Genomic DNA, 26,296 nt, shown 5'->3' with positions numbered 1-26,296 from the left:
ATCGCTACTGATCTCTGATAGTGGCCTGATCTTCCATTAGCACCGTCAACACCACCTGCACGAGCTGCTTCCAGCCCCATGCTAGGAGGCTTGGCTGAAAAGGCTCTATCATCAAGACATTATAAAAGAAAAAGCAGCCCCTGGACTTAATATTTGCCGCATTTATTTTACTTTTTTGTCTGAAATTAAAACAAAAAAAAAATAGCTAAAGATCTGCAGTTTGAGTAAAAACAACAACGACAAGAACACACAAATCCTTTCTCAGTGAGAAGGCAGCACTTTCCGTGCAGAAGGAAAATCCCACGCTGCTCGGCTCCCCGCAGGAAGATGCTTGCTAGGAGCGGTGGCAGAGGCAGGAGGCCGACACCCCAGCCACCTGCAGGTGTCCCATCCCTCTGGCGGCTGTCCCACGCAGCTCGGCAGAGGCCAGGCAGCAGCACAACTTCAGCGCCTTTACGCAGTTCAATGAATAGGGACGTGCTGCTGCACTGGGCGCTCACCACCTCCACGGTTTTAGTAAGAATTAATATTCTCATTCATTTATTAATCCGATAAAAACAGAGTTAAGACATTGTTTAAATGTGTATTCAAGCAATAAGCCCTGGTGTGGTGAGTCCCCTCGTCCCAGAAGGTGACGTAGGGCTGCTGTTCCTCGCTCAGCGCGGACAGCACGGGCGCTGCTAACGCCGCGTGCAGGTGCTGAGAGCATCGTCGGGAGGCTGCGGAGCCAAGCCCTCGGACGCTCTGCGTCTCTGCTCGAGCTGTCGCCGTGCTCTGGCACAGGCTTCATCTAACTTTGAAAGTTTAATCACCTTTCTACAAGCTGTGAGGTTTAGGAGATGAGTCAACTAATCAGTTTCAAATAATTACTCAATTAGAAAAACAAGTTGACACTTTCCCCCGAACAGAAGCAGCAAGAGGAGAATTTCTAACAGATTTTTAAGCCAATCTAAGATTTTTTTTTTAAGAAACAGAAGAATAATGGATTTCTTGTTCTGCTAAGAAACTAAATTTTACAGGAAAAAAAGCACATTATTACTAAAGTTTTACAATATACTCTAGTGAAAGCTGATTAATTGTCCTAAATCTCCACATTAACAAACTCTAATCCTCTTGTCAGGAGACCTGCTTACAAGCTCCTCTCCCCAGCCGCCTACCAGCACTGATGGGAGCAGAGATCTGTATCTCAAAGCACTGTCCGGCCAGCCTGGGATTACCTCTCATCTCCTGAATTTTAACAGCTCTGTAAAAAGGCAATTAAACTTCCTAAATTAGATAAAGCCTGCGATACAGCGTAGTAGCAGCTTGAAATGGGAAGACCTAACACTATTAACACGGAGCCCCAACATTACTGTTTAATGCATCTGCTTGCTCCTAACCTGGGCATCAGCTGTCATCATCTGAAGTCTTGTGCTAAAAAAGAATGAGTGCTGGTGAGGTGTTAAAGCGCATCCAACGTGTTATTTTCGGTTATTTTAAAAGTGCCTTTACTTTATATACGCTAACGAGGAATTGCAATTTGCCTCGAGTAATTATTACATTAATCCCCTCTAAGGAATTGTCTATTGACAAGAACTTGTGGATTCATCCTGCCTATAAATCCTTTAATGCTGCTTCCTTTGTGCAAGAGGAATGCCGCTCACTGCAGCAGAGCTGGGATGTTTTCTGCTACTGTTTGAACTTGTATCACCACTGCGACGGAGCCAAGTCCTGCCAGCAAACCAGAAACTAGCTTCTTCTGCAAGTGCACGCACACACATCTGCGTACGCACGCGGCTTCTTCCTTTTGATACTTGGGTTAACTGGGAACCATCCGGAACAAAGTTCAAGCCGATCGCTCTGGAGCTACAGCAAGATGCCTTAATATGGTTTAATCGTCACATCCTCTCTAAATGGCTGTGCCACGCGACTTAAAAAAAGAAAGAAAAGCTATTTTTATCTCCCCGGAGAATTGCTTGACACAAAGGTTTTGGAAGATGCCTAAATATAGACAGTTCTGGTGAGATCAGGGTGTATGCAACAAGATAACAACTGCACTATTTTTGACCGTCTCACACAGACCCTGGAACACAATGGCTTCAAACGCACGCTGCGTCGGCTCTGCCCAGCTTTAGAGAAAATAGGCAGAGGTACTTCTGGGAGCCTCCCATCAACATCACTGTAAAAAACTATCAATCCTCTACTAAGTAGTACATCAATCAAAATGGTGGCGTGCAAATCATGATCCATTAAGTACTTCACACTTGATTACCCATGACATTTTAGAGAGGGTCATACACTGATGAGTTGCTTCTCTCTTCTTTGCCCTTTGCTATTTGGAGTGCATGACCACTTTTAGTTCATTACTGATGCAAAGATCATCATGAAGCTTAATTTCAACAAGAGAGGAAAACAGCAGCTCGATTGTTTGTCCTTTTCTCCTTCGACACCCCAAGCTGTAGGTTTCTTCATTCTATGCAGATCGCACCTTTTTGGAGGAGGTGCCCGACACGGGGCTGTGCAGGTGCATGTTTGTTTAGATTTGGCGTTCTCCACCAAAGATGTTCTGAAAGCGAAGGAGAATGACTCAAACCGCCCACCGCTTCTCTTTTTTCCACAATTCTAGCCTAGATGTGAAAGCGAGGCTGCAGATTTGCTCCACACTGGTCTAATTCACAAAACCAAAAATACTCAGGGCGGCATCTGGAAGCTGTCCTTCTGCACTTGCTCTCATTGCAGCCTGATGCCTCGCAGCAAGGTGAGATCTCGTGGCTATGGGGGGCACCTTGGTGGTCTCCCTGGTCTAACTCCTGGCTCTGTCAGACGCTGAGGACAGCGTGCCTAACCTTCCCCGTCCACATTCACGGGGCCGGTGAGTACGGTGGTTTGAAGAGGAAAAACCATTCTTTTTCTTTCCAGCTGGTCTGGCCTCAGCCTCTGCTCAGTAACCTCCAGGTCATCTCCCTGAGGACGTCGGGTGCGGACAACCCCTTCCCACCGGAGTTAGTGGCAGGAAAGCAGCAGAGAGCAGAGAAGGGAAAGCAGGGCTGTTCCTTGGCGCCCCTTATTTGAAGGGAGCAACTGCACAGACACCCAGAGTGTAAACTTCAGTATCCCTGCCTCAGTTTATCCACTTACAAAGTGGCAATAAAATTCACAATAGATGCATTGAAAAGCTGTTGTGAGGTTTAATTAAGCAATAAGTGCGTACAGAGCACTCGGAGATCTCCAGATAACGAGGCGCCCGTACGAGAGAGGAGGTGATTACTTCTGATGAAACAAAATCTCATGGCAACAGCCTGGCAGACTCAGCAGGGAATATCCAGGGCTGTCTCAACTCTCCTCTTCCAGCCTCGGCAGAGGAAGCTCGCGGAGGTTGTTTACCTGCTCTTTTGCATCACAGGCTTTGGCAGGATGGTCGGGAGGAAGGCAGAGAAATGCCAGCATGGGCTGAACGCTCCGAGCTGTGAAACACTGTCCCTATTTAAAAATCAAAAGAGCCGTGAATCTGCTCCTGTCAACAAGCCTTTCAATAGAGAGAGAATAATTTAGCAGGAATAGATGAAATCTCCCACCTTAGGGTGATCTGGGTGGCTGCGAGGGGAAACGCATTTTGGCAGTTCCCACATTCTTTTGTCAAACGTCTCTTGTCTGGGAAAGAGCGGAGTGCCAAAAGCCCTTGCAGGTGAATACCTTGGCTGTTTCAAGTTCAGTTGATTTAGAGCAATAGCACGTTTATCTGGGTGTTTGGAAAGTTATTAATGAGATCAGCAAATCCTTTCCGTGTATAAATTATAAATCACCTTCAGCAATGCCACGTAAATTATCAAGTCAAGTGCGAACACGCTTATTTATCTGTGACAGTCTTTTATCACCAACAAATAAACGCAAGAGAGGGAATTATCTGCGGAGAAAGACATCCCTCGGAGCACAGATGCCCAGCGTTAGGTCCCGACTGGCAGCGCAGGGCTCTCTATCGCGACGCCCCGAGGGGTCAGCGAGGAAGAGCGATGGAGCAGTGTGCTCGAGCCTCGGGCAGGTGCCACAGGATGGCTTCCAGCTCGCCACGACCGCAGTGCTGCAGTGCTCGCCGTGCCCAGAGCAGGGGTCTGCAGCCAGCACCCCTTCCCACCATCACATCTCCTGCTGAGACGGGTGCTGCAAGTCTCGGGCTGGCCTGCAGGACCTGCTTTAATGGCCCCAGCAAAAATGAAGCTCCGAAAGAGAATAACCAGACTTACTCTGGTTTTATGGGTGGCTGCCAGGAGTTTTGGATAAGGAAAATAACAGCATGAGCCGAACTTAGCTTTTAAATCCTCTCCTATCCTGAATTCACGAGACAGACCAGGTGCTAACTCTTTTTAGCTGAAGTACAGTATCTTCATATTGCGACGCAGCCCATCCATCTTCAGGGTCCAGATAACCCACAGATTTACAGCACAGCTGCTACTCTAAGAGCACAGGATTTGGCCCAGTTGTTCAGCAGGCATATTGCTCGGTAATATTTGAAAGCTTTTTTGTTTGTTTGTTGAAATGGAGGCAGCCATTTGATGAACACTTTAAGCCAAGCTTTTCTTCAAGAGTTCTGGGATGAGAGAAGCTTCATTTTGTATAAGGCATATAAGTAAATGAAATTCAACAAAATCTCAGGGAAACAAACTGCAGAACCTGATGTTTGACATGAACAATGATCGCTGCGATGGGTCTCCTCTCTACCAGCACAGCCTTTGCCCAGCAGCCGCCAGAGCCAGGGGGAATGCAGAACCAGGAGCCGGGTGGCAGGGGCCCTGGGCTCACCCCAGGTGAAGCACCTTGGGTAGGAACCTGCCAGGCCTGAACAAATCCAACCTGACCGTAAGCTTACACGGTGGCAGTGTCTGCTGCTCCCAGGGGAGATGGAGCTCACGGTCCAGGTGTTTACAGAAGCGTACAAACCAAGGCAGGCCAACAGCATTTCTCGGCGAGTAGCTCCTGCTGCAGTTAGGCGCCCGTAGCTGACCCAGTCACCGAAGCAAAGACTCCTCAGGCATCTGGGTTACTGCGATGAAGAACAGGAGGTTTCTCCCCTCTGGGAAGAGTTCTCGTTTCCCTGGGGGAGCTACCACAGAGCACCACCAAGCCCCTGGAGGACCCCAAGGGCACAACCCAGGGCTGGGACACAGCTGGCCCCGGGTGAGCAGTCCTCTACCCGGCAATGGGGTAAAAGAAAAGCTTCCTTTCCCATTCCTGCATGATGTCATGTGGCTGCTAATTAGGAGAAAGTGGCAAAACAAACATAATTTTGCTTGTAATCTGGAAAAGCATCTTCTACAAAACTATTGGCAAATAAGCCTGACAATAACATCACATTTTTGGCTCAGAAGCCCTCATAGCTGACATGATGGATCTATTTATTCAAATATCTACATGATACATAAATTAGTGCAAGATAATAAACACAGAAATTAATTGTGGTAAGCAATAGCTATTTAGAAATGGCCAAAAGCACCACTGACTTCAATCCAGGCCACAAAAATTCACCCTAGGAAAGGAATTTGGCCCCAAGTCTCAGCGAAGCCTCGCGCACCGGCGCGTGACTCACACCCTCGCCGATTGCCCCGCGCTCCTCCTGCTGCGATAAGCGCTATCAGCTCACGGCTCTTATGAGCACGACTTATCTCATGCACTATACCATATCGAGACTTAATTTTGCCTCAACAGTTAACACAGGGTGCTATCAGTAGTATCCCAACTGCATTTTGGATTGTCTAAAAGCGAGGTACTGTCAGTAAGGGAACCTCACACCTGCTCCACAAAGACATGCGGGTCTGCAAGGCCAAGGCCGTCTCTTATCAGCACACACATCTCACTTTCCTTTAGGTCCCAAAATCACACCGAGTAACCTCTGCTTCCAAACCTCAGCCGAGCAGAAACGTTCCCCTTTCTCTCTCTCCCTTTGTCAGCTATTAGTCAGCATCTCAAATTAGAGAGCACCACGCTGAAAAGCTTCGCTGCCTTCCTGGTACGTCTGTGACTGTCAGGCTTCATGTGTGCAACGTCCGATGAACAGTCCTCGAGAAGAGCCCCACAGCCATCGATGGCCATCAGGGACTTCTCCCCTGTGCCCACCCCACAGCAGCGCGACCTGCACTTTGCCTCTGACCCCAACAGCTAGTCACTGTCAATCTGTTCAGTTTCCCCAGGCAGAACTCCTTTGAGGACCGCCGTTTGCTTGAATTTTCAAACACAGCATCATGAGATTACCAAAATCTGCCTTAGCCCATCAGGACAACACAGGAGAATCTGCACTTTTGAATGCTAGTGCTCAGACCAGTATAATAATTTTCCTTGTTTATTATTTGCAATTACTTCAAACCTTTTCTTGCCTGCATTCTTTTGTTAAGAGATATACACTCAAACATGCAAACTTGGGATTTTCTAACAGAACCAAAACGAGAAATGTGTTCACAATGAAAAATTGGGGCAGTTGAGCAGCACAGAGTGAAGAAAAGCAGCGGCTGCAATGCATTGGTTATGGCGTGTCTGATGTGTCAGGTTTATTCCCTAGATGTATTTTTCCTTTGTGAAGGTGCAGTCAAACAGCAGCCACTAATGGGCCAGTAAATTTGCACTGTGCCAGGCAGAGCTCCGAATGCATGAGATCAGCCACTAGCTGGGGGAGGGGGGAGATGGATATTTCACCATATTTTACTTTTATGCATTTGCTTACATTTTGTAGATGTGCCACTTAAAGAGAGCTATTTTTTAAGTTGTGCCCAACTCATCATGGTACATAAGCAATCTTTTGAAAGACCCATATGAATCACCTTTGTCAACAGTAAGTGGGTTTTGACATTGCGAATGCTTGGTGACATTACTCAGAAATACACAAACACGCCTTTTCCTCAGTGCAGTCATTTTAGGGCTTCGGAAGGGTATGACGTTTAAACATATAACTGAAGGAGAGGAAATGACACATCTAAACTAGAAGTACCTTACCCCAGATTGCCTTCAAGCAACAGGGAAAGTTGCTCCCACATAGGAGCAGCCACGCTGGGCTCATCCCTGGCCTTAAAAAACCAGCTCATGATGTCCCCGTCCCATGGGCAAGGGTGACCCAGGACAGTTTCTACCCCTGTAACGCACAGGACACCCAGACACCGACCAAGGACGCAGAGTACACAGGACAGAAGAGCTGCCTGCTGCACCAAGAGCGTTCCCAGAACTGCTGCAAAGGAGCAGCCTCAGCATCCACTTTAATAGTTACCGAACACTGGCAGAGCTGACGCTGACTCAGGAGCCAACTGCACTCCGAATTCTGCAATCGGGGATTAGGTGCGCTGCCTCCGAGCTCGTCCACCTCCTTACACGCGCAGCCGACAACAGAAAGCATTTGCAATTCAAAGCACTCAGATTCAAGGTCAGAGTTTTCCAGTCTCAAGAATTCTTCATACGTGCAGAGTCTAAAGCACCGATCCCAACAGATTGATTTTTTTACCATCTCTCTCAGGAAAGCATATATGAAGGCGAGCATTATTTCAGCTTCTTGAGGGGGACTTCCCTGTCAATGTGTGTTAGTGACTTGTTAAACAATATGTTTTGCAGTAAATCACATGGAAATGTGAACTCAGCAAATGCCAGAGGCAATGACAGGCGGATACAAATGACAATTAGAAAGGTGTGTCCGGATGCTTGAGGTATGAGCAATGATAAAGTGCTTGTGAAATTTCACCTGCCTGGATTGGGACAGAGGTTGTGGCCTTGGAAAAAAAAAAATCAGATGTGCTAATTAAGAAGAAAAATATATGTCTGAGCAGACATCCAAATATTCCAGCCTCAGCAGGGAATAAAACCTACAGATTGTGGGAATTAGTCTGAATCAGACCTCATTAAATGGTCACAGCAAGGTTGGAGAAAGAGAGTACAAGCCAATGGTTACTGCAGGCATCTCCTTAGCTGGTGAAAAAAACACAAATTCTTTTCACATAATCACTCATTTGCACTCATGGGTTTCTCAAATGGATTTAGCAGACCTCTGTTCACCTTCTCTGTGCTGCTTTTGACTTTTTAGAAAATATACGGAACTGATAACAATCCTCTCAAATTCTGAGAAAGAAAAGCAAGACATACTTTAGCTGATTAAATGTTTAACATTAACAACATCCATTACCATCACCAGCAGCTAGCGATGACTAACAAAGAAGAACATGAAATCACATTACCGCATTCAGCAAACCTTTAGAATATGCCACTTTTCACAGTCAAAAATAGCATACCTTACCAGCCCAGACTTCGTCAGCCCATTCTGTCAGCAGTAAAAGCTGTTTTCTAGGCCACAGCATTTTCCATTAGTGCAATGTGATTTGCCACAGCATTTTTAGAAAGCTGAGGTGAACGTGTGATACAGAGGGGGCAATGAGTAATCCAGAAATGAAAGTCTTAAACTTCTCATGTAGGGCAAGGTCACAGAACAGCTGCCTATGGAAAACCCCATGCAGAGTCACTTGCATACCACGCTGTAGCTGTGTATTCCCAGGAGCTTTACGCTAAGGATATTTTAAACAAACTTTAAAACACCTCTCAACAAATGATTTTAAAAGGTGGACATAATGACTTCTCATATGGCTTTATATGCTTGCGCTTATAAATTCGTCACCTGGGTAGTTTTATCTCCCACATCAGCCGATGTTTGAGAAGTTTTGATCATTACTCACATTGTTTGAGTGTTATATCTGTTCCTAGTAACAGGGGGAAGAAAACAAACCAAAACAAAACTGACGGTATTTTTGAAGCTACAGTATCTAGTTATCTAGAATAAAATCCTTCCTGAATACTTGTAAGAGATGTCGTACCATGCAGAAGCAGTGATGAAAGAACTGGCAGCATTTTTTGATAGAGAAGATAATCATTTATAAGCTACTAACAAACTAAACAAAAATTAACAAGCTCCATAAACCAATTAAAATTCAAAATGTAAAATGGATGTAATGACTCAACAGCCTGATCACTACTCTCATAAAACCAGCTTAATAACATACGGTCTGAGTCTCTCCACATCGACACCAACATAAATTTAAGTAGCAAATTGAAATTCTCGTAATTAATGGAGTTTCACTGATGTAAAAGCTGTAAGACAGGAGAATCAGACACAAGGGCTGTGCACAGAGAAGACTGACACGAAATCAGATTTGTGCAACGCACTATATCGGAGAGTGGCTGTGCTACATGTCACTGCATGGGTTAGGGGCCAGCTATCAGGAGCGTGCTGCAAGATCTGTGCAGCAGGTGCTGCATTATCGAAATCTGTCTGAAGGCAATTAAGTGGGCACTGTCACTCTCATTTACGAGTCCATGCACATCCTCCCTGGCAGCGAGAAAAAAAAAGACGGAATGACGGCCTAAATATTCTCCAGTGGGTTTAAAAATAAAATACAACAGGAAAATACATGGCCGGGAGGGACAGAACAGCATGTAAACTTCCTATTTCTGTACTTTAAATCTGTCTCATCACTAGGGAGGAGAGCCCTCCCCTGCTCTGTCCCCCTTTCTGCACTTGGCAAGTGATAACTGCTTACACCTTGCTATATGCAACTCAGACTTGAAAAATACTTCTACTTCTAGACTTAAAGTTTCAAAGATGTTGCAAGTCTGAATACAATACATCTGTCCTCATCTCCCAGAATACAATACATCTGTCCTCATCTCCCAGATAACAAAAGCAAGGCTTTTTCAGGTGTTTAAAATAATCAATAAACATTCTATGCATGTTTAAGGACATCTTCATAATGCTTCTTTATAAAGACAACCTTGGCCCTCACAAGAGAGGCTCTTCATGATCTTAGACAAGACAGGGTATATTAATTGGGCAATGCCTCACATTTATGTGGGTTTTGGTTTGTTTTTAATTTGGAAAGGCGCTGGCTCTCGCTGCATTGACTGGCCATTTGCTAACTCTCAGTGAAGGAGGAACATAATGGGGGCGTTTGCAGGGTGAATTTCAAGCATGCTTAGTTGCCACAGTATGGTTTGAGCAGTGCTCCTGAACCATAAAGCAAGCTGATAGGTTGAGATTTAACAATCTAGCTTACCTGCTGGATGTCACTGACCGCCTGAGATCAGCTTTTAACTTTGGATGGAGGAAGAGAGTTCAAAAATTAACTAAATGCTCTGTCAATACCTGTCACCAAAGACTCTGCCAGGAATGAAGCAGCTATTATTCATCACTTACGCAGCCCATATCAAAGTTAGCCCTCAAACTCATGCTATTAAAGAGTCCAAGCTACACAGTAATTTGGGGCACCGCTTGCCTTCAGAGAAGGCAGGCAGGATGTTTAAGCAAATGTTGCAGCCCATGCATCAGAAAGCCTCCAGAGCTGGGGTTTGAAGCGAGCAGCTGAGGCCGCGCACCCCTCCTTCGCTCCAACCTGCCCTCCCTGAGGCTGCACCCCGAGCTGAGGAAGCAGAGCTGGGCCAAGCAGGAGGAAGCACAGCACCTCTGAAGTCAGGGGCTGCTCAAGGAGCCCCAGGCTCCAGGCATTAAAGGAAGCGGCCTCAGGCTCCTCCTGGTCTGTGCTCATCTGCACTGGCTTCTCAGACCAGAAAACTTGCTGAGGGCAGCGGCAGCCTGTGAGCCTTGGGGCTGCAGGTGCTGGCCCTGCGGCGCTCGGGGCTGCGTGTGGGGGACAGCCCTGTGGTAGACACAGGGTCTTACAGTGCTGCCAGATCTGGTGCTTATCAAAATCTGGTCCTTAGCCCTACTCCCTCCCTCCCTGCCTTTCAGGATTTTTGGACCAAACCAGTGTCAGCCAAATACCTTTGCTATCTGTAACAATTTGCTCAGCTGGTACTGCCCCAGCACAGCCAGCAGCTACATGCAGGGCTTGCAATGTTACCCCCTCATGTGTTCACAGCCATACCTCATCTTCCCTCCTCAACAAGGAATTTTTAATCACTGCAAAATACATGCAAAGAACCAGAAAGACATTTCTTTCCTTTAAAGACTTTCTGCTGATAGCAGAAAAATACTTCTTGTGACTTAATGTTTTTTAGAGTTGAGCAATCATACGTCAGTTTACAACAGTCCCCTTTCAGTTTTCCATTATTTACACAATCCTTTCTTAGGAAAACAAGCAGATACGCCTGCAGGCAGGCGAGGGCTCCCGGCTGACGGAGTCAGGCCCCCACACGTACACTTCAGGCTGTGAGTGCTGCGCTCCTGGCGCCTGCCCCACAGCCAAGGCCCAGGCCTGGCACCGCCATGACAGGCCTTCTGCGCTGCTGCAGGTGCCCCTGCCGACCCCAGCCCTCGTTTCCTGCTACTGCCTCCTTGTAGGAACGAGATTCCCAGCAAGAGCTCCCAAGAACAGCCTCGGGTACAGAACAGTGACTAATTCTTTACGTTTCATGTCGTACATGGAGAACCCCTAACACGCAACAGCGCTTGCAATCCCTTCCCGCAACACTCTGCATTGCTGATGTTTTTCTCTGGAAGGGTGTTTCTAGCAATGTCTTCGGGCAATTAGAAACCCAAATTGCTTTCCCCTTTCCCATCCTGCAGCCCCAGGCTGGCTGGGGCAGCCACAGAGGTGAGGGGCACCTCAGGAGTCCCCAGAAAAAGTGGCCTGCAGGATCCACCAATATTAACCAGCATGTGGGAGCTGGGGCAGGAGGGCTAGTAAGACACCGAACAGGTAAGCAAAGAAGGAGGGCTTATGCAAGGAAGAACATCGCAGCAGGCAGGGCAGGAGAAAACTGGAGAGGTCTACATGCTGTCCCCGACGGTGTCTGGGGGTTTTCAGGCAGCACTAATGGGAGAAGCATTCAGCACAAAGCACCTTCAGCCCTTCACATTTACACAGAACAGAGTGAGGTTTTACTGTCAGGTAAACAGGGTCACTGTAAATGCATCATCTATCATTGCTCTGGTATTGCGAATAACACATTGAGCCTGTTCAGAACTCTAGAATAGTCTTTATGAGTTAAGAAACTTTAAAATGTTCATAGTAAAATCAGTATGATCTGCCAGCTACAAAATACACTACCAGCACATTAAAAACTAAAGCCCTATCATTTGCTAGAATTCACTTAATTCAAAAGAATAATCTTTCTCTGGCACTTCACTAAGCTCATGAGTTTATGCTACCAAACAAAATGAGTGCTGTAGACTGAAGTTACTCTTTGATCTGGAAAATAAATCCGTAGTGAATTCAGGTTCAATTATAGCATTTAAACATATGACATCCACAGTACTGTAACAAGTTAGCAACAAATGCCACTTTCATATAGAAAACATGCATTAACATGCACAAGCTACCAAGAAAGTCAATTGGTTCTATGCAGGTTTATCAAAAAGTATTTTGGCACTTTTATGCAATCTTTTATATGTATTTGTCAATACATTATATTGCAGTTCTAGTTACTATGCACAATCCACTACTACAAAGAAATTTCAAGTTTGGTGTGCTGAAAAGTAAAATCTGCTTTACTGATATTTGTGTGCGCGTGCTTACATGCATATTCACAAATGCAGTTGTTGCTACTGCTGAAATTTCATTTGCATGCAAAATACCTCTGGTGCAAATTACCAATAACATAAGGGAGTCCATGAAATGTTAAAGACTTCAAAGGATGAGAGAAAAACTATTTGCATTTTGGGATTGATCCAAAGCACATTAAAGTCAAGGGGAGTCTTTCCATTGGCCACAACAGATGTTCTGACTCGAGGAAGTTTTGATGCAAGTTATTGACATAACAGTAGACCAGCAAGACCACAAAATCCATTTTCTGAAGAAACTCAACATTAACATCGATAAATGCTGATTTACTGGTTTTTGTCATGGCACTTGTCTCCCAGATTCATCTGGGACAATCCTTGCTGCATCTCCTGCTGTCTGCAATGCTTCTTTCTATCTGGATACCCCACATTCATTCCAGTTTTTACACCTACACATTTTTCTCTGTTGACGGCTTTTACATTCTTTCTCCCTCTGCAGATACCTAACTTTGTAATAGTGTTAACTAATTCCACAAAAGGGACTTATGAGACAAGTACCTGTAAAGGACAACATTAAAACTGCCAAAATATGTTTTGATAGATCGCTAACTATAGAGCATACAGGTATCAACTGCTTTTGGTCTTTGAAAAACTACTAGTGGCTTTCCTGACAAAAACAGACAAGAACAGCTAGCAGTTTATTTGAGAATAATCAGCTTAATATTGCTTCTGTGATCTATGTTCCATTCGATCGATGTTTTAATGCATCTTCTCATTTGGCTTAAACATAACAATGCCCTCTACAACAGGGCAGAAATACTGTTCAAGTGAAGGATGGGAAGCAGAACGTGGTAAAATAAAACAAGGGACTGAGCTTGCACAAATGCAGGTACCAGGAAGATAAATAATGCCATGTTTATTTAAATAAGCTTGAATAATTTATTCATGTTAGAAAGGAACATTTTTCCTGGCATGACCCAAAACGAAATGAACTAGTAAGAGGAGCATTTCTCTAGCAAAAATGCTATTAACAAATGCCATATCTATTCTATACGTGTCACCAGTAAACAAAATCAACCCCTCTGCAAGAGAACAAAAAACGCACTAGAATGTAGTGTGCATTTTTCTGCTTCTCTATACTTCAAAGTCATAAGCACTCCTCATATTTCACGGTTAGAGGTTTTATTTCTTGGTTCCCACAGCTCAGGTAATGATATCGTAACTCAAAGGTGGTGTAAAGCTCGCTATAGCTCTGACCTCGTAAACAATTTTAACGCCCTTCTCCATACCCCAACAGATATAGGACTGCACCTGAGCAGTCAGTATCTCCTTAGGAGGTACCTGTTTATTCAGCTTGTAAGTGAGCTCGTGCTACCCATTAAAACCAACCTGGATGCAAAGAAAAGGTCGCCATTTGCACGCAGGAGGCCATCTTTCAACAAGCCAAGAGAAATTTGCCAAATACCTGAGCTGCGTGGGAGGGAATGGGAAATTAAGCCAAAACACAGCACAGCCTCACACAGCAAGGCACACGGCACCACGTCTGAACAACATGACGGAGGCGTGGGCACTGCCAGGTGCCTGACGAGGCCCTGGTTAGCTGGAACCACCTCGTTAGCAAACTTGGAAACTGAAGTGTGGGGACTGAGCTCTCAGAGCCCAGAGACCTCATCAGATGGAAACAGCTTCTCTTGGAGGCAAGAAGCCATGAGGGAGTGAGACCAGGTCTCTATTTCTAGGCCAGAGCTTGAGGGCTACATGTCAGCTACAAGAAGATGGTGATCCCACAGCAGCTGTCCAAGAGCATTTACTGCAGAAGTCAGGTGAGCCCCCCAGTTAGTCTATTCTCCTGCCCCACAGGAGGAGAACATGTACCTAAACCATGCCACCAGATTTCAGCCGTCTTGTTCTGAAAATCCTCCAGTGTAGAGATCCCTCCATGTCCCAGGGCAACCTGTATTGGCAATACAAACTTCTACAATTATGATTTTTTTTTCCCCTCAGGTCTAGCTTAACCTGCTCTTTTTTGCAATTTAAGCCCATTATTTCCTGCCCCATTACCAGCTCTCTTCATAGCCAATTCATACACACCTCTGCTTAAAGAAGAGAGACATTTCAAGATCTCTTCAGCTCTAAGCAAGTATGAACTTCCAACTCCTTGAAGAGATCTGAACAGTAAGTGCTAACATAGCCCTCATGGCCTTTCTGCCCGTGTATCCAGGAATCAAGGTCTGAACTAGTTAAAGACACCGCCTAGTATTTCAAGTATTTCCTCCTGGAATAAAGCCAAAAACATTCTAGGTGATGTGAATAGGAAAATCAGAATTCACTACCTTCGGAAAAAACTATGAGTAGCAAAAAGGAAAGTAGTCCCTTAAAGAAAATTAGGTACCCCATATCATGTGCATTTTATCTGTTATCAAAGGTCTACTTGCAAGACTCATGACTGATGAATTCATGGCATTAAACAGTTTCTTTTGAGAAATCACATACAGGCTGAAAGAAGGATACAGGAATTAACAGCTAACACAGAAGGAAAAGGCAGGTCAGAGCAACACTGGACAATATTGGCAGTAAGTCTACAGAGTGCATACACTTCAAAATTAATTTTATACCGAGCTTGTGTTTCTTCAAAGGATCTTGACTAAAAACCTATAAGTGGACAAGGGGATATTCTCCAAACATGGTTGTGATGTGTGATTTTCTGAGTGCTTGCTTCATACAGCTTATCCATATCCTCACCTCTGCAGCTGACAACTTCCCTGTACAGAATCCATCAAGGTGCTAGCACCAGCCAGCTCCAAGTCTACAGACTGCAGAAAAACTCCTGGGAAATATTTAAAGCTTTCTTCTCCCCAATAACTGCTAATGCTCCAATGCTGCGGCAGGGGAGCATAGCAAGATTTTGCCTCTTTTATCGTAAGGAGTGCTAGGGTATTCCCATGTTTGCTTCAGATTGTATTATAATGGGCAAATTCTGCCCGCCCTCCATTGTACTTTGATGACCCCCAGTCAATCCATCCAAGAGATGAAGGTGTAATATTTGACCCAATTGCATTTTAAAGCCCACGTAAGGCTCTCACACTCTAAGCCGAGACAGGCAAGTTTTGTCTTTGCCCTACCCACAAGTTACTATGACACAATACTTATGACATATTGCAAATTTCTGAAGAGTTATTCCTTCCAAACACCTATCTTCCTTGTTATTCAGCTGGCTGAAGGGCAGTTTGCTGTCATTTATGACGGAGGCACAGAGACAACTGAATAGCAATTACTCAGCATTTGTTAAAACGAAGGCCTCACCTTTAATAATTGCACAGTCACATTTCTTTGTGCAGGGTCAACCAGAAGTCCGGAAGGGAGACTTGCTGATTGACACAAATATGTATTTCAAAGGGCAAACTACAAAGTCAAATAAAAGGCAGTGTTTGCCCAAGAGTTAACTTAGCCATTTGGCATTAGCAAAGAGCTCAACAATCCCACGGAAAAATGTCTGTTCTTTGCTCTGCTACAGTGCATTTTTAACTCAAACTTTAATACAGGTATATAGAGAGGTCACATTACCATGATCCCTGCAGAAGGTTAGCTAAATGCACAACCACAAGAAAGGAGTTAATAGTGACCTTTGAAGAAGCAAAGCAACATGGTGGGCAGAGCTCCATCTCCTGAACATACCCACAGTGAGCAGGCAGCAGCTAAAAACTCGGTGCAAGTCAGGGCTACAGAGCTCCTCTGACTGCATGGAAGAACAAACCAAACTCCAACAAAACAGGCGAGATGGAGAGGGGACCTTACCTCACACTTCCATACACCAATTACAGCTCATCCTGAACCCAAAAGACCAGCTCTGCACAGTCACTGATCCAGTGCAGCCTTGAAGGAAGGAGACGTGATGCTCAGTAAGGCCACATACTGCTGCTGGGACTGCACCAATCATGTTAAAACAAGAGCAGGTCCCCACAGTTGTGGCCCTGCAGCGCTGGATCAGACCTGCCGTGCACCTGCTTCAGCCTCCACTGGGAGCCAGCGCTGCTCACCGCTCCCAGCCGTCAGTGCCTCTTGCCTGCTCAACGCTCCTGTCCCTTCTGCTGTCACTCCGAGCTCCACTGCAGGTGACATGCAGGATTTTGTTCTCCTTTCTCTCACAAAGGAAAGTGCTTTATCCACCCTATAACTATGAATGGGTGCTTTCATAGCACCCAAAACCCTTTGAGCTCAATTTCCCAAGCTATTAGGTGCATTGAATTCAAGGTCACTGGGTACATTAATTCTGGGTACATTAAAACCAGGTACCAAGCGCTCGTCTTCAAAGAGGCACTGCGAACTTTAAGGTGAATCACCTAGATGGATAAAGCCTCTGCGCACAGGCAGATTCAGCCAAAAGAATGGAAATACTCTCACAGGTGATTAATGACGCACCTGAAGTTATACATGCTGCCTTCACATCTTTGTTGATTCCTTTCAACTTTCCCCCTACCTAGACAGGCCTTTGAACCTCAAAGCGTTACTGAACAATGTACTTTATCAGCCATGTCTATGTGTACGCACATTCACCCAGCACTCTCAAAAATGTCGTGTCCAGCCTTCAGTACTGGAACCAATAGTTAAACTGGCATGCATTTTCAGAAATCATCTAAATTTGAGTCAGCATGACAGGAGTGGGTATCTGGGATCAGCGCAGGAGATGGCTTCTAGCATGCCATGGGAATGACTTCAGTAGAAAACTGCAAAAAAAAATAAGTTACTTTGCATTAAATGTAACTATTGCTACTCTGAGATTAAATATTACCTGGAAAGTACTCATTAACTGCAAAATCCTTGATTAATGAGCAGGTGGAGCGTGTACAGGGACCTTGTCCTGATTTCAACTGTCTTGTTAGCTCTACCCTGGACACTTCTGATCACCACAAAAATAAACGAGGAAATCCAAGAACTAATTACGAGTGGACAAAATGTGTCAACCTAATAACTGTGTTATGGTACTTCAGAGATTAAGAGGAGGTTGGCAGGTGTGCAAAATGCAAATACCAAAGCCACTAAAAAGAAACAACAACAGAGTTTAGCTAATCTCCTAGCATCTCTGCTGCGCGAGACCACAGGAAGCCTCCCAAGAAATTGTCTCCTCTTCAGAACAGCTCAGGTGCAATTTGGGGGCACTGCAATCGTTTGTTCATTGCTTGAACATCGTTGGATACAGGAGGAGTCTTGGACTCTTACCACAGCTCTCGAGGAGGGTCTGTCTCTGCCAGCAGGAGGGCACCCAAGGCACAGTCTCGGGGCAATGCCCAAAAGCTTTGGAAAGGCTTTTGTCAGCACACACAAGTTTGGGGAGCAGAGAGCCAAGGGCAGGGGCAGAGGAGCTGACCCACAGCTACCAGCAGGTACCAGCGCGGGTTTAAGGCACACACACCAGGCTGGGGAAGCCAGAACCATCTTCTTCAGCTTGTCAGCAAACACAGTTGCATCTAAGCACCTCCTGCTGTAATTATCCAGCAGCCGCTGCCCCCAAGCATCTCTCTGAAACAGTAGGGACTACTCACACACCTTCTTAATTTCTGTTTACTTGTCTCTTGAAAAAGCCCAAAAGATATCTTCTACACGCTCTGGCTAAGTACAACAAAACGCAGTACTCCAACATCTGAAGAGGAGTTCAGGCAACTTGTGCCCTCCTATTGATCTCCTAGCCCTCCCTTCCTTCTCCTCTAATCCTCTCCACAATTGCATGAGCAGTAAAAGAGAAAAAAAGGTAAAAAAATAAAATTGATTTTTCCGAAGCTGTCAGTTCTTCAGATCCATTTTCCAATGGCCACCCTCAGAAGAGCCCAGGGACCGGCTCACGCCATCCCAGCTGGGTGTCCCTGTGCTGGATGGTGCCCCAAAACAGGCTGGGGCAGGGGCCCAGAGCCACCAGCGCTGCCCAGCCCAGGAGCTGGAGAGGAAGGTATTGATCCAGTCCTTTCAACACACAGCCGTGCCTACCGGCTGCTCCAGGTGCTGCCGGGCCAGGAGCTTCAAAAGGAAACTGTTTTCAAAGCAGCGATGTCTTTTTCAACTACAGAAAACACTTAAACCCAAAAACAAATGAATTCAAGCACCAAGTTCACAGAAGCCTTGGTTGACAGTGCTCCTCAGCTCCCCAGACAGAGATGTTTTATGTACGGAAAGACAGACTCGTTAATTAATGCTATTACAATGTGGCCTGGCAAGAGGCCTCTGGGACTTAAAATAAAGAAATCCACACCCTTTAAGTAAACACTATTATAAAGATAGCCTGCATTAGTATCAAAAAAAATGCAACTAAAACCTCTTCAAGTACTCCACTGATTTCCCCCCCACACGCTCACTTCTCAGAATAAAAATGAAGTCTACTGAAAAATTAAGTTTCTCTAATTCAATTCCTCCAGCATCAGTGCTGAAGAACGTTTTGGCCTCTCTTAATGTCGATAATGAAGAAAATAATGCTGATTGTTGAAGCCATTCGGAGCAACGAGGAGGCACAGCAGAGGCCAGACAAAGCCCTCTGCATGACAGGGGCATTATTAAAGTATTAAGGGAAATATTCAGGAAAGCAGCAGCAGTATTGACTGAGGCCTCTGCCACCATCACACAGGCTTCGATCACTAGCTACATGCAGTGCCAGGTGTGGATACAACAGGATTTAATTGGCTGTCTGTGGATGTACCAAGCAAGATATGTTCCTTCCACAAGATTTACAGACAAGTATTCAAGTAATCAAGTATTTTCTGTCAGCATTTGCAGCCTGCATTACTCTCCGAGTAAAACCGAAGACAAGCTGTGACAACTAGGAGAGCCCTCCAAGCTGGAGACAAGAGGCTGTAGCTCTACCCATGGCACACGATCCTGCCTTCAAAGCTCAAAAAGCTCCAGCTTGACTTTGGGTCCAAGCAGGGAGCTCGGCGAGTGGCCGGGATGCCGGGCCTCGGCCCACAGGGCCCGCATGGAGCGGCAGGAGGCCGGCCCGATGCTGGCGCAGACAGTTACTCACAGGAACGCAGCGCGGAGAGATAATGCCATAAAATATGAACAAAATGGAACTTGTTTCCTTGCCACTAAATTGTTAGCTTTATGGGACTTCATGCTGAACGGTATGAAAAAAAAATCCAATTTGCTTTGAAGCGCATTAGTCTAACATCCTAATTATTGTTTACATTGCCATTTGCCTTCTATTAAGAATTGAATAATTACCCAGCGCTTCATAGTTTAAAAATACAAGCAAACAGGATTATCTGGGTAATTAAGACACTGTACTGCAGCTTTGAACTGTGGCTGTACAAAGTATCCACATATACAAGGAGAAATGATAGTTATCAATTGCCTTATTTAAACAGCATTTTAAGGAGTTCCAGCATGCAAGACTGGCAACTTATGAGGAGAAGGTGACCAAATCCTTTTGATGAGTGAGGAGGGGGGGGGGGGAAAGACATTAAAAAAAAAAAAAGCTTTCTTGTATCTAGGCAGAACCAGACAGGCTTCCCTCTGGCCTTGCCTCAGCCACAGCCATCCCGTGTGCCTCTGAGGAAGGCACCTCACCTTCCTCCCTCCATCCTCCAGCAGGAGACCATCAGTCATTATCATCCTCTTCCTCCTCCCCAGGAGTGCCACCCCTGCCCAGCCTGCTGAAAGCACGACCTCTGCAACATGTGCCCTCCTGCAGCAGGACTCCAGTAAATACACCCCCTCCGCTACACAGATCTGTGAAATTAAGTTGGTCTACATACACCCACTGAGATTTAAACCCACCCCCAAAAATACAAAAGCAAAAACAGACCAGACTAATGGAACTAAAGCAAATAACAACTGTACAGTCTGGCTTTTTTTTTTAAAAAAAACTTAATAGCCCATCCATATTGTACTTTAAACAGCATGGTCTCCCCTTCTGGGTGACTATTAGGGCAAAACCAAAGTTTTTGCACGTTCCTTTGTTGTTTTAAAGAGCCTTTCCTCCATTTAATTATGCCACCAGGTTTCACACTGCGCACTTTACTACCCCTGTGAAATTACCTTCAAGTTAAACACTAATTGGACATCAAAAAAAAAAAGGAAAGAAAGAACACCACCACCACCCCCAAACCTTCTTTTTCCCTTTGGTTTGTTATAGGACATAGCCCCAACACAATCAGGGTCCTAATTTCATACCACTGATTTATAAAGACACAAAATGAAAACTAGGACTTTAAAGAAATACAGTACATTCATGCAGCATGTGTTCTAGCTTATATCAATAAACCTTTCAACAAATCCGTTCTGAACAAGCCTGTGTTTTGGGAGCATTTAATGAGCCTCAGCTTTATTTCAAGCCAAAGGCAATTTTCAGTAAAGTTGAAATAAAGAAAAGTTAAAAAGAACAGAAAGCCACTAAAACCAAAAATAAAACAAAACATGGGTTCTTGTGTAATCATGAGGCTTAGGAAAGCAGAACTTTTCTCACAGATTATTTTTGTGCGATAAATAAAGACAGCAGTTTCCTTTGTGCATGTTTACCCGAGTGCTACCAGCCGCCTCGTCCCCTGTGCACCAGACTACCACCACGGGCCAAGCCCGCTCCTGCAGCCAGGCCAGCCACGTGAACAGCACCGCACCAGGGCTGAGCCGAGCCTCGATCCAAGGCACCGAAAAGACCATGAAGCGTAATGTTTTTGGGGCGTTATGTGTGTTTGTGCACACTTCTGGGGCAGGAGGGATGCCGCCGCCTGATGTGGGTCATTCCCCCGGCTGAGGCTGTAGCTACAGAAGGGCCCTGTGGTTCCCTGCAAGCAGCTAGAGGGGACCACAGCCAGGAGCCCGCGGCCCCACCAGCCATGACAGACAGCGCTGCCAGCACCTCCAGCAATCGTTTCCCAAACAAGCCCAGGGCGCTGGAGCACGGCACTTTCCCACACGCCGGCTGGAAGCGGGCTGCAGAGACTGGGGGAAGAGCGACAATCAGTCATAGTCGGGAGGAGACCCGGGACACAAGGAGCACGCTGTGCAAATATTACACTATCTCTTAAACAAAGAATTTAAATCAAAACGGAATGCCATTTGCATAAAATCCAGATCTTTGAGCTTCGCATAAACAGAAGGAGATTTTGGCTGGCGTTTCCAAAGGAAGCTCTTATCTCCTTTGTGAAATGGGGAAATGGGTGTGCTACTTTGCATAAGGGTGTATACAAAAGATGTAAATGAGGAGTTTGCTTGCATGCAAAAGATGAAGTGGCCTGACAGCTGCCAATCCCCCTTCACAGGGAGAACTTCCTCAGTCTCCAGCCGGAGGAAAAAGAAGGGAACCAAAGTGTTTGCTTCCCAGGGAGGTGAAACAGGCTCTGAATATTCATAAAGTGTCCATTTAGTCGTGGGAGTGTTAATTGTCTCTGATTCACAAAACTGGGTGACCTCACCTGCTCCCCAAAACATATCAAAAGGATATGGCATAATGGAATGAAACCTGATAAGATACTCATCTCACAAGTTTGGGGGGCTTTTTGATGAAGCCTCCAAAGACTGAAGTGTACTGCTGAGCATTTCTTTAATCATTTCTCACAAATGCAATAAAGACCAAGCTCAGTGGAGCATGTTATTAGACAGATAATAACCCTTACATAGCCAAGATCTAAATCCTGAAGTCATCACACACAAGACAAGTTGTCTGGAAAGTTGCTGGATTTAAAAAAAAACAACCAACAACAGCCAAAAGAAACATTGTCATAAGCCTCATCAAGGACTACCCAGAACTACCACGAAATTCATACTACAACAGCTCATCTGTCTTCAGTAGTGAGGACTGAGCTGCCTCTTTACTAAAAACGTGCAGAATAATGAGCAGGTGTTGCTCTCCTATGTAGCAGCAGCAATTTTGTCAGCAATTCAGAGCTAAGAAGTATGAGCTTTTCTCCAAGGAACATATAAAGGAACAATTGCTTGATAACAACAGTGGCTTGACTTCTGAAGGGGCCGGCGAGGAATAAAAGCATTAAAGAACCTGCAGGACATTTAAATGAAGGATCATAAAATACCCTAGTTGGTAAAAAAATAAAATAAAATAAATCACTGAGGGAGCAACTCTTGGAAGATCTGTTGAGCTCCACCAGAACATAATATAACCAAATCACTTCTTGAAGAGATAAGCACCAGCTAAATTTGTTTCAGACAGACTGTGTTTCAGTATTGCTCCCATGCCCCTCCTGGTAGCTTCCTTCTTCTCAGCTCCATTTAAGCTTAACATGTTGAGTCTGTGCATTTTTTCCCCCCTGCCAAAAATAATCAGCCCAAAAAAAAAATCTTTCTGGAATCTCAAATCAGTACAGTCTTAGTCACCCTTCTGATTACCCTTTTGTGCAGCCAGACTGTTCATCAGTGTTATTCTGACAAAAAAAGTTGTCTATGACTAAAATGGGAAAGCACACACAAATTGCTTCACTTCCCCACCCTGACAAAACCCACCATCCAAAAATCTTATCACAGAAAAGAATATAATTAGACCGTAGTCTTCTGATATAAACTGAACTGCTGCTCTCAATGATCACAGTCACTCTTCAAAGCCTCTGAGATAAAAAGAACCTTATCATTCAAATTATTACTTCTTAGGGATGCTTTTATCAAAGTTAGAAGGAAAATTCTAAAAACAGCAGCGATATGAGAACGGGATTGAGCCATATTTTAAATGACACTGGATTTTCTGCCAATTGGCCAATTCACAACTCAAAAAAGCAAGTGTAGATGAAGACAAAGCTGTTGGCTCTCATAACCTTTACAATATCACAGTAAAAATCTCAACTGTCTCACATATTTATACTAAATGGCAGCTCTAAAATTGAGATTTGTAATTTCACAGCATCAAAATCATCACAGATGGCTACAGTCTATTGCTTCTTTAATCTGTCTTTTCTCCCTTCCTGCTTGTTTCCCCCTTCACTGTTTGAGATAAAAAGATATGCAGTTTATCATGAGGAAATCATAACTAAATGCAAACCACAATATATTAATGTGTAACAAAACAATCTGCATAACAATGATACATACAAGCAAATTTTAGAATAACTTCATGTCTCAACTTTACCCTAAAGCACTAATTACCTTAGCCTTGAGATGTGTCACCAGTCAGGATAGTTTCTCATTCCATCAACACTATTCCACATTTTCGCTCTCCTGAATGGACAGCCATTAGCACGAGAATTTTGGGGAAAAAAATACAGGGAAAAAAAGAGAACAATAGGAAGCTCTCTTTTTGCACTGAGTTCACAGCTACAAATGCAGCTGTAAGAAAAGAATCAGTGCTCATCTAGCATTTTTACTTATCGAGACAATGTTACGGAACCATCCTTGTTACACCTGTGAAGTTTCTCAAATAAACATGAATTAAATACTTTGCTTCTTTCCCTTCCTGCGCACATATATATATGCGCGTGCTTATAGATGTAGATACATGGATGTTCAGTAAGATGATCAAAGTCTGCTGGAAAAAAAAAACAGCAGCTGTTTGAATGAAGGACAGGCTTTGTGTAATCAAACACCTCCATACCACACAATTATTTTTTATTTTAAATAAATCCTCGCCAAGGTCAGAGAGTCATTAATGCCCACTACAGGAGCCACTTTAGAAGTGAAGTGCTTCCCATTATTTTTCTCCTACACACAGCAGAAATTAAGCAAAAGCAGCTCCAGGGACAGCACTCCTTACACAGCACTCAGAGGGTGGAACGAGTCCACCCGCGGCCTGCGGGGCTGCGCAGCTGGAGGCTGGTCCCAGGGGAGCAGGGGGAGCACAGCCCCTGCTCCTCCGGCCCCGACCACTCCTGCCCACCAAGCTCTTGTCAAACTTTTAAGATCTTAATGAATCCTAACTCCCCCCCGAGGATCACAGGGGAAGATGGATGAGGGAACGGACAACCTCTGACCTTTCCTTGTGTTCATCCTGCCGCAGTCAGCCTATTGAAAAACAATTGGGGTGGAACCTGCTCGCCAGCCCCGGGCCCAGCCCGGCACCCTTCTACAGCCTTTCACAGGCTCAGCCTCTTTCCTCCGCCCTGCCCATGCTCCAAATCCACAGGAATCCTCCTCGCTTCCCCCTCGCTTCCCCCCAGCAGGCTGCAGAGCAGAACACCGGCTCCGCCGTGACGCAGGGCAGGGCGCAGGGTGAGGGGAGGCTCACCCCGCGGTGTCGGAGGCCGCCCCGCCGTCACCGCCTCGCTGGAGGCCCGAGCAAGCCGCACGGTTCTGCTCGGCTTCAGGAGCTCGAGGAGCTTCCCGGTGAGCCGTTCTGGCTGGAGAACGGCAGATGTTAGGAAAAGGAAACCGCAAGTAACCACTGATGAAATGGGCTTAGCGCTTTCCAATTACTTGCTGGCTCGAATCCTCTGAGAAGAGCTGGCACAGGCCGGCTCCACTCCGGCGAATGAATCCAAGAGACAAAGTTTCTTCCCCTGCTCTAGGAGCGAAGCCACCTGATCTGCCTCCAGCCTGGGAACCCGACCGCCAGGCTTCCTGAGCCCCAGCCTTCCCGGCTGCAGCTAAGGGCCGGCAGGTAACCTGACCTGACACATTCATTTCTCAGTTCAACGACAGAAAAGAATAAGTGAAAAAGCAGCCCACTATCACCTCTGCCCACCAGCAAACCCCGAGTGCCTTCCCTTGAACACGGCAGCGCTTGCTGTGCAATTAGCTCATCACGTCCGGGCCGCTGAAGAGGAGAAGCGTTAGATCTGTGTCAACCAGCGTGACCGGGGCTGACCCAACAGGCCTTCAGGAGAAGGCAGGACAATTTCCAAGCAATAAACTAAAACGCATCCCCCCGTTCACTTCCTCCTCTCATTTCCCAGGCTGTAAATGTGTGGAGAAGCTTTGCTGGAAGTTACGGATCTATTTGAGGATAACAACACCTCCTCAGCCACCCATGGCTCTCCTCAGCAGCACCCATTCAGTACCACGTCCGCGGATTTGCATCTTTCATCGTACGCAGCTTTTCTTTTCAAGCTTCTGTCTCGCAGGACTCCATAGGTAGTAATTTAAGCCAAACAGGATGCCCCCTCATCGCGCTGCTCATTTTTCAGCTCTCACTACATACAGCCCATGGCAATCCTGCTCAAATGAAGGCTGAGGTTTATACTTGGTGCTTTTTTCCTGCCAAAGCTTAATTTTAACGTGTAATAGGGAACTCCATATTGACTGTAAATTATCATTTAAAAGAAATTAAGCAGAACATTCAAAAGGCTCTGTTCTCTTGGGAGTCTAGCACAAAGGCAGTCAGTTGCTTGCTTTGCTATCACTTTCTGTGTCAATGACCTGCGAAAAATGCACCAAGAGGATGTGAAGCCAATACATTTGGTACACTGGGATCCAAAACACCTTTATCAAAAAACAAACAAAAAAACAAGCAACAACAACAAAAAACAGGTTCAAATCCATTAAGGAGCTGAGTACCTTCAATTCAGTACCCAGGAAAGTTAAGGCCACTGAACTGTGCAAGAAGCCATTCCAGTTTGATATTAATTTATGCTTACACAAGCAAGAGTTTAGAAGCTGAGGCCAAAGATATTTTATTTATAAACTCTTCTCTCCTACCTTAACCTTCTACTATTTATTTTTCCAGGAAGGGGAAGTGATTAGAACATAGGTTTTAAGGTGTTGTTCTGCCTCCCCTTCTTTTTTAGGATAATCTGTGTTTTCTATAAACTTTAATCCCTAATTCAGCAGGGCACAGGATAGGGGGAGGGAGGGGGACTTTTTGCATTTTTAAGAGTATCCTAGCACCTCTATTATTAAGCTAACAATGGAGACCCTCTGAGAAATTAAAATATTTAACAAAGGCAGCGGTGTCAAATATCAAAAGGTTATTTAGCACTCAAAAAT

At 45.3% G+C, this 26,296-nt stretch overlaps 1 protein-coding gene across 3 annotated transcripts in view; it reads right to left on the bottom strand.

Moving 5' to 3' along the window:
- Positions 1 to 26,296, bottom strand: part of EPHA4 (EPH receptor A4) — a 99,302-nt gene that overhangs the window by 67,673 nt on the left and 5,333 nt on the right. The window contains exon 4 of one of the 3 annotated variants that reach the window (XM_048062963.2): positions 5,745 to 25,729. The exons of the other annotated variants lie outside the window; for them this stretch is intronic. Within the exon in view, the coding sequence (XP_047918920.1) occupies positions 25,722 to 25,729 (8 nt within the window). The 3' untranslated portion in view covers positions 5,745 to 25,721. Of the gene's footprint in view, positions 1 to 5,744; positions 25,730 to 26,296 lie in introns of those variants that run through there. 3 annotated transcript variants of the gene reach the window in all.

This window comes from Anser cygnoides, chromosome 9 (genome assembly GCF_040182565.1).
Source record: "Anser cygnoides isolate HZ-2024a breed goose chromosome 9, Taihu_goose_T2T_genome, whole genome shotgun sequence".
In the NCBI taxonomy this organism is placed as follows: Eukaryota; Metazoa; Chordata; class Aves; order Anseriformes; family Anatidae; genus Anser; species Anser cygnoides.
The sequence above is the reverse complement of the archived record's forward strand: the minus strand, read 5'-3'. Positions and strand labels throughout refer to the sequence as shown.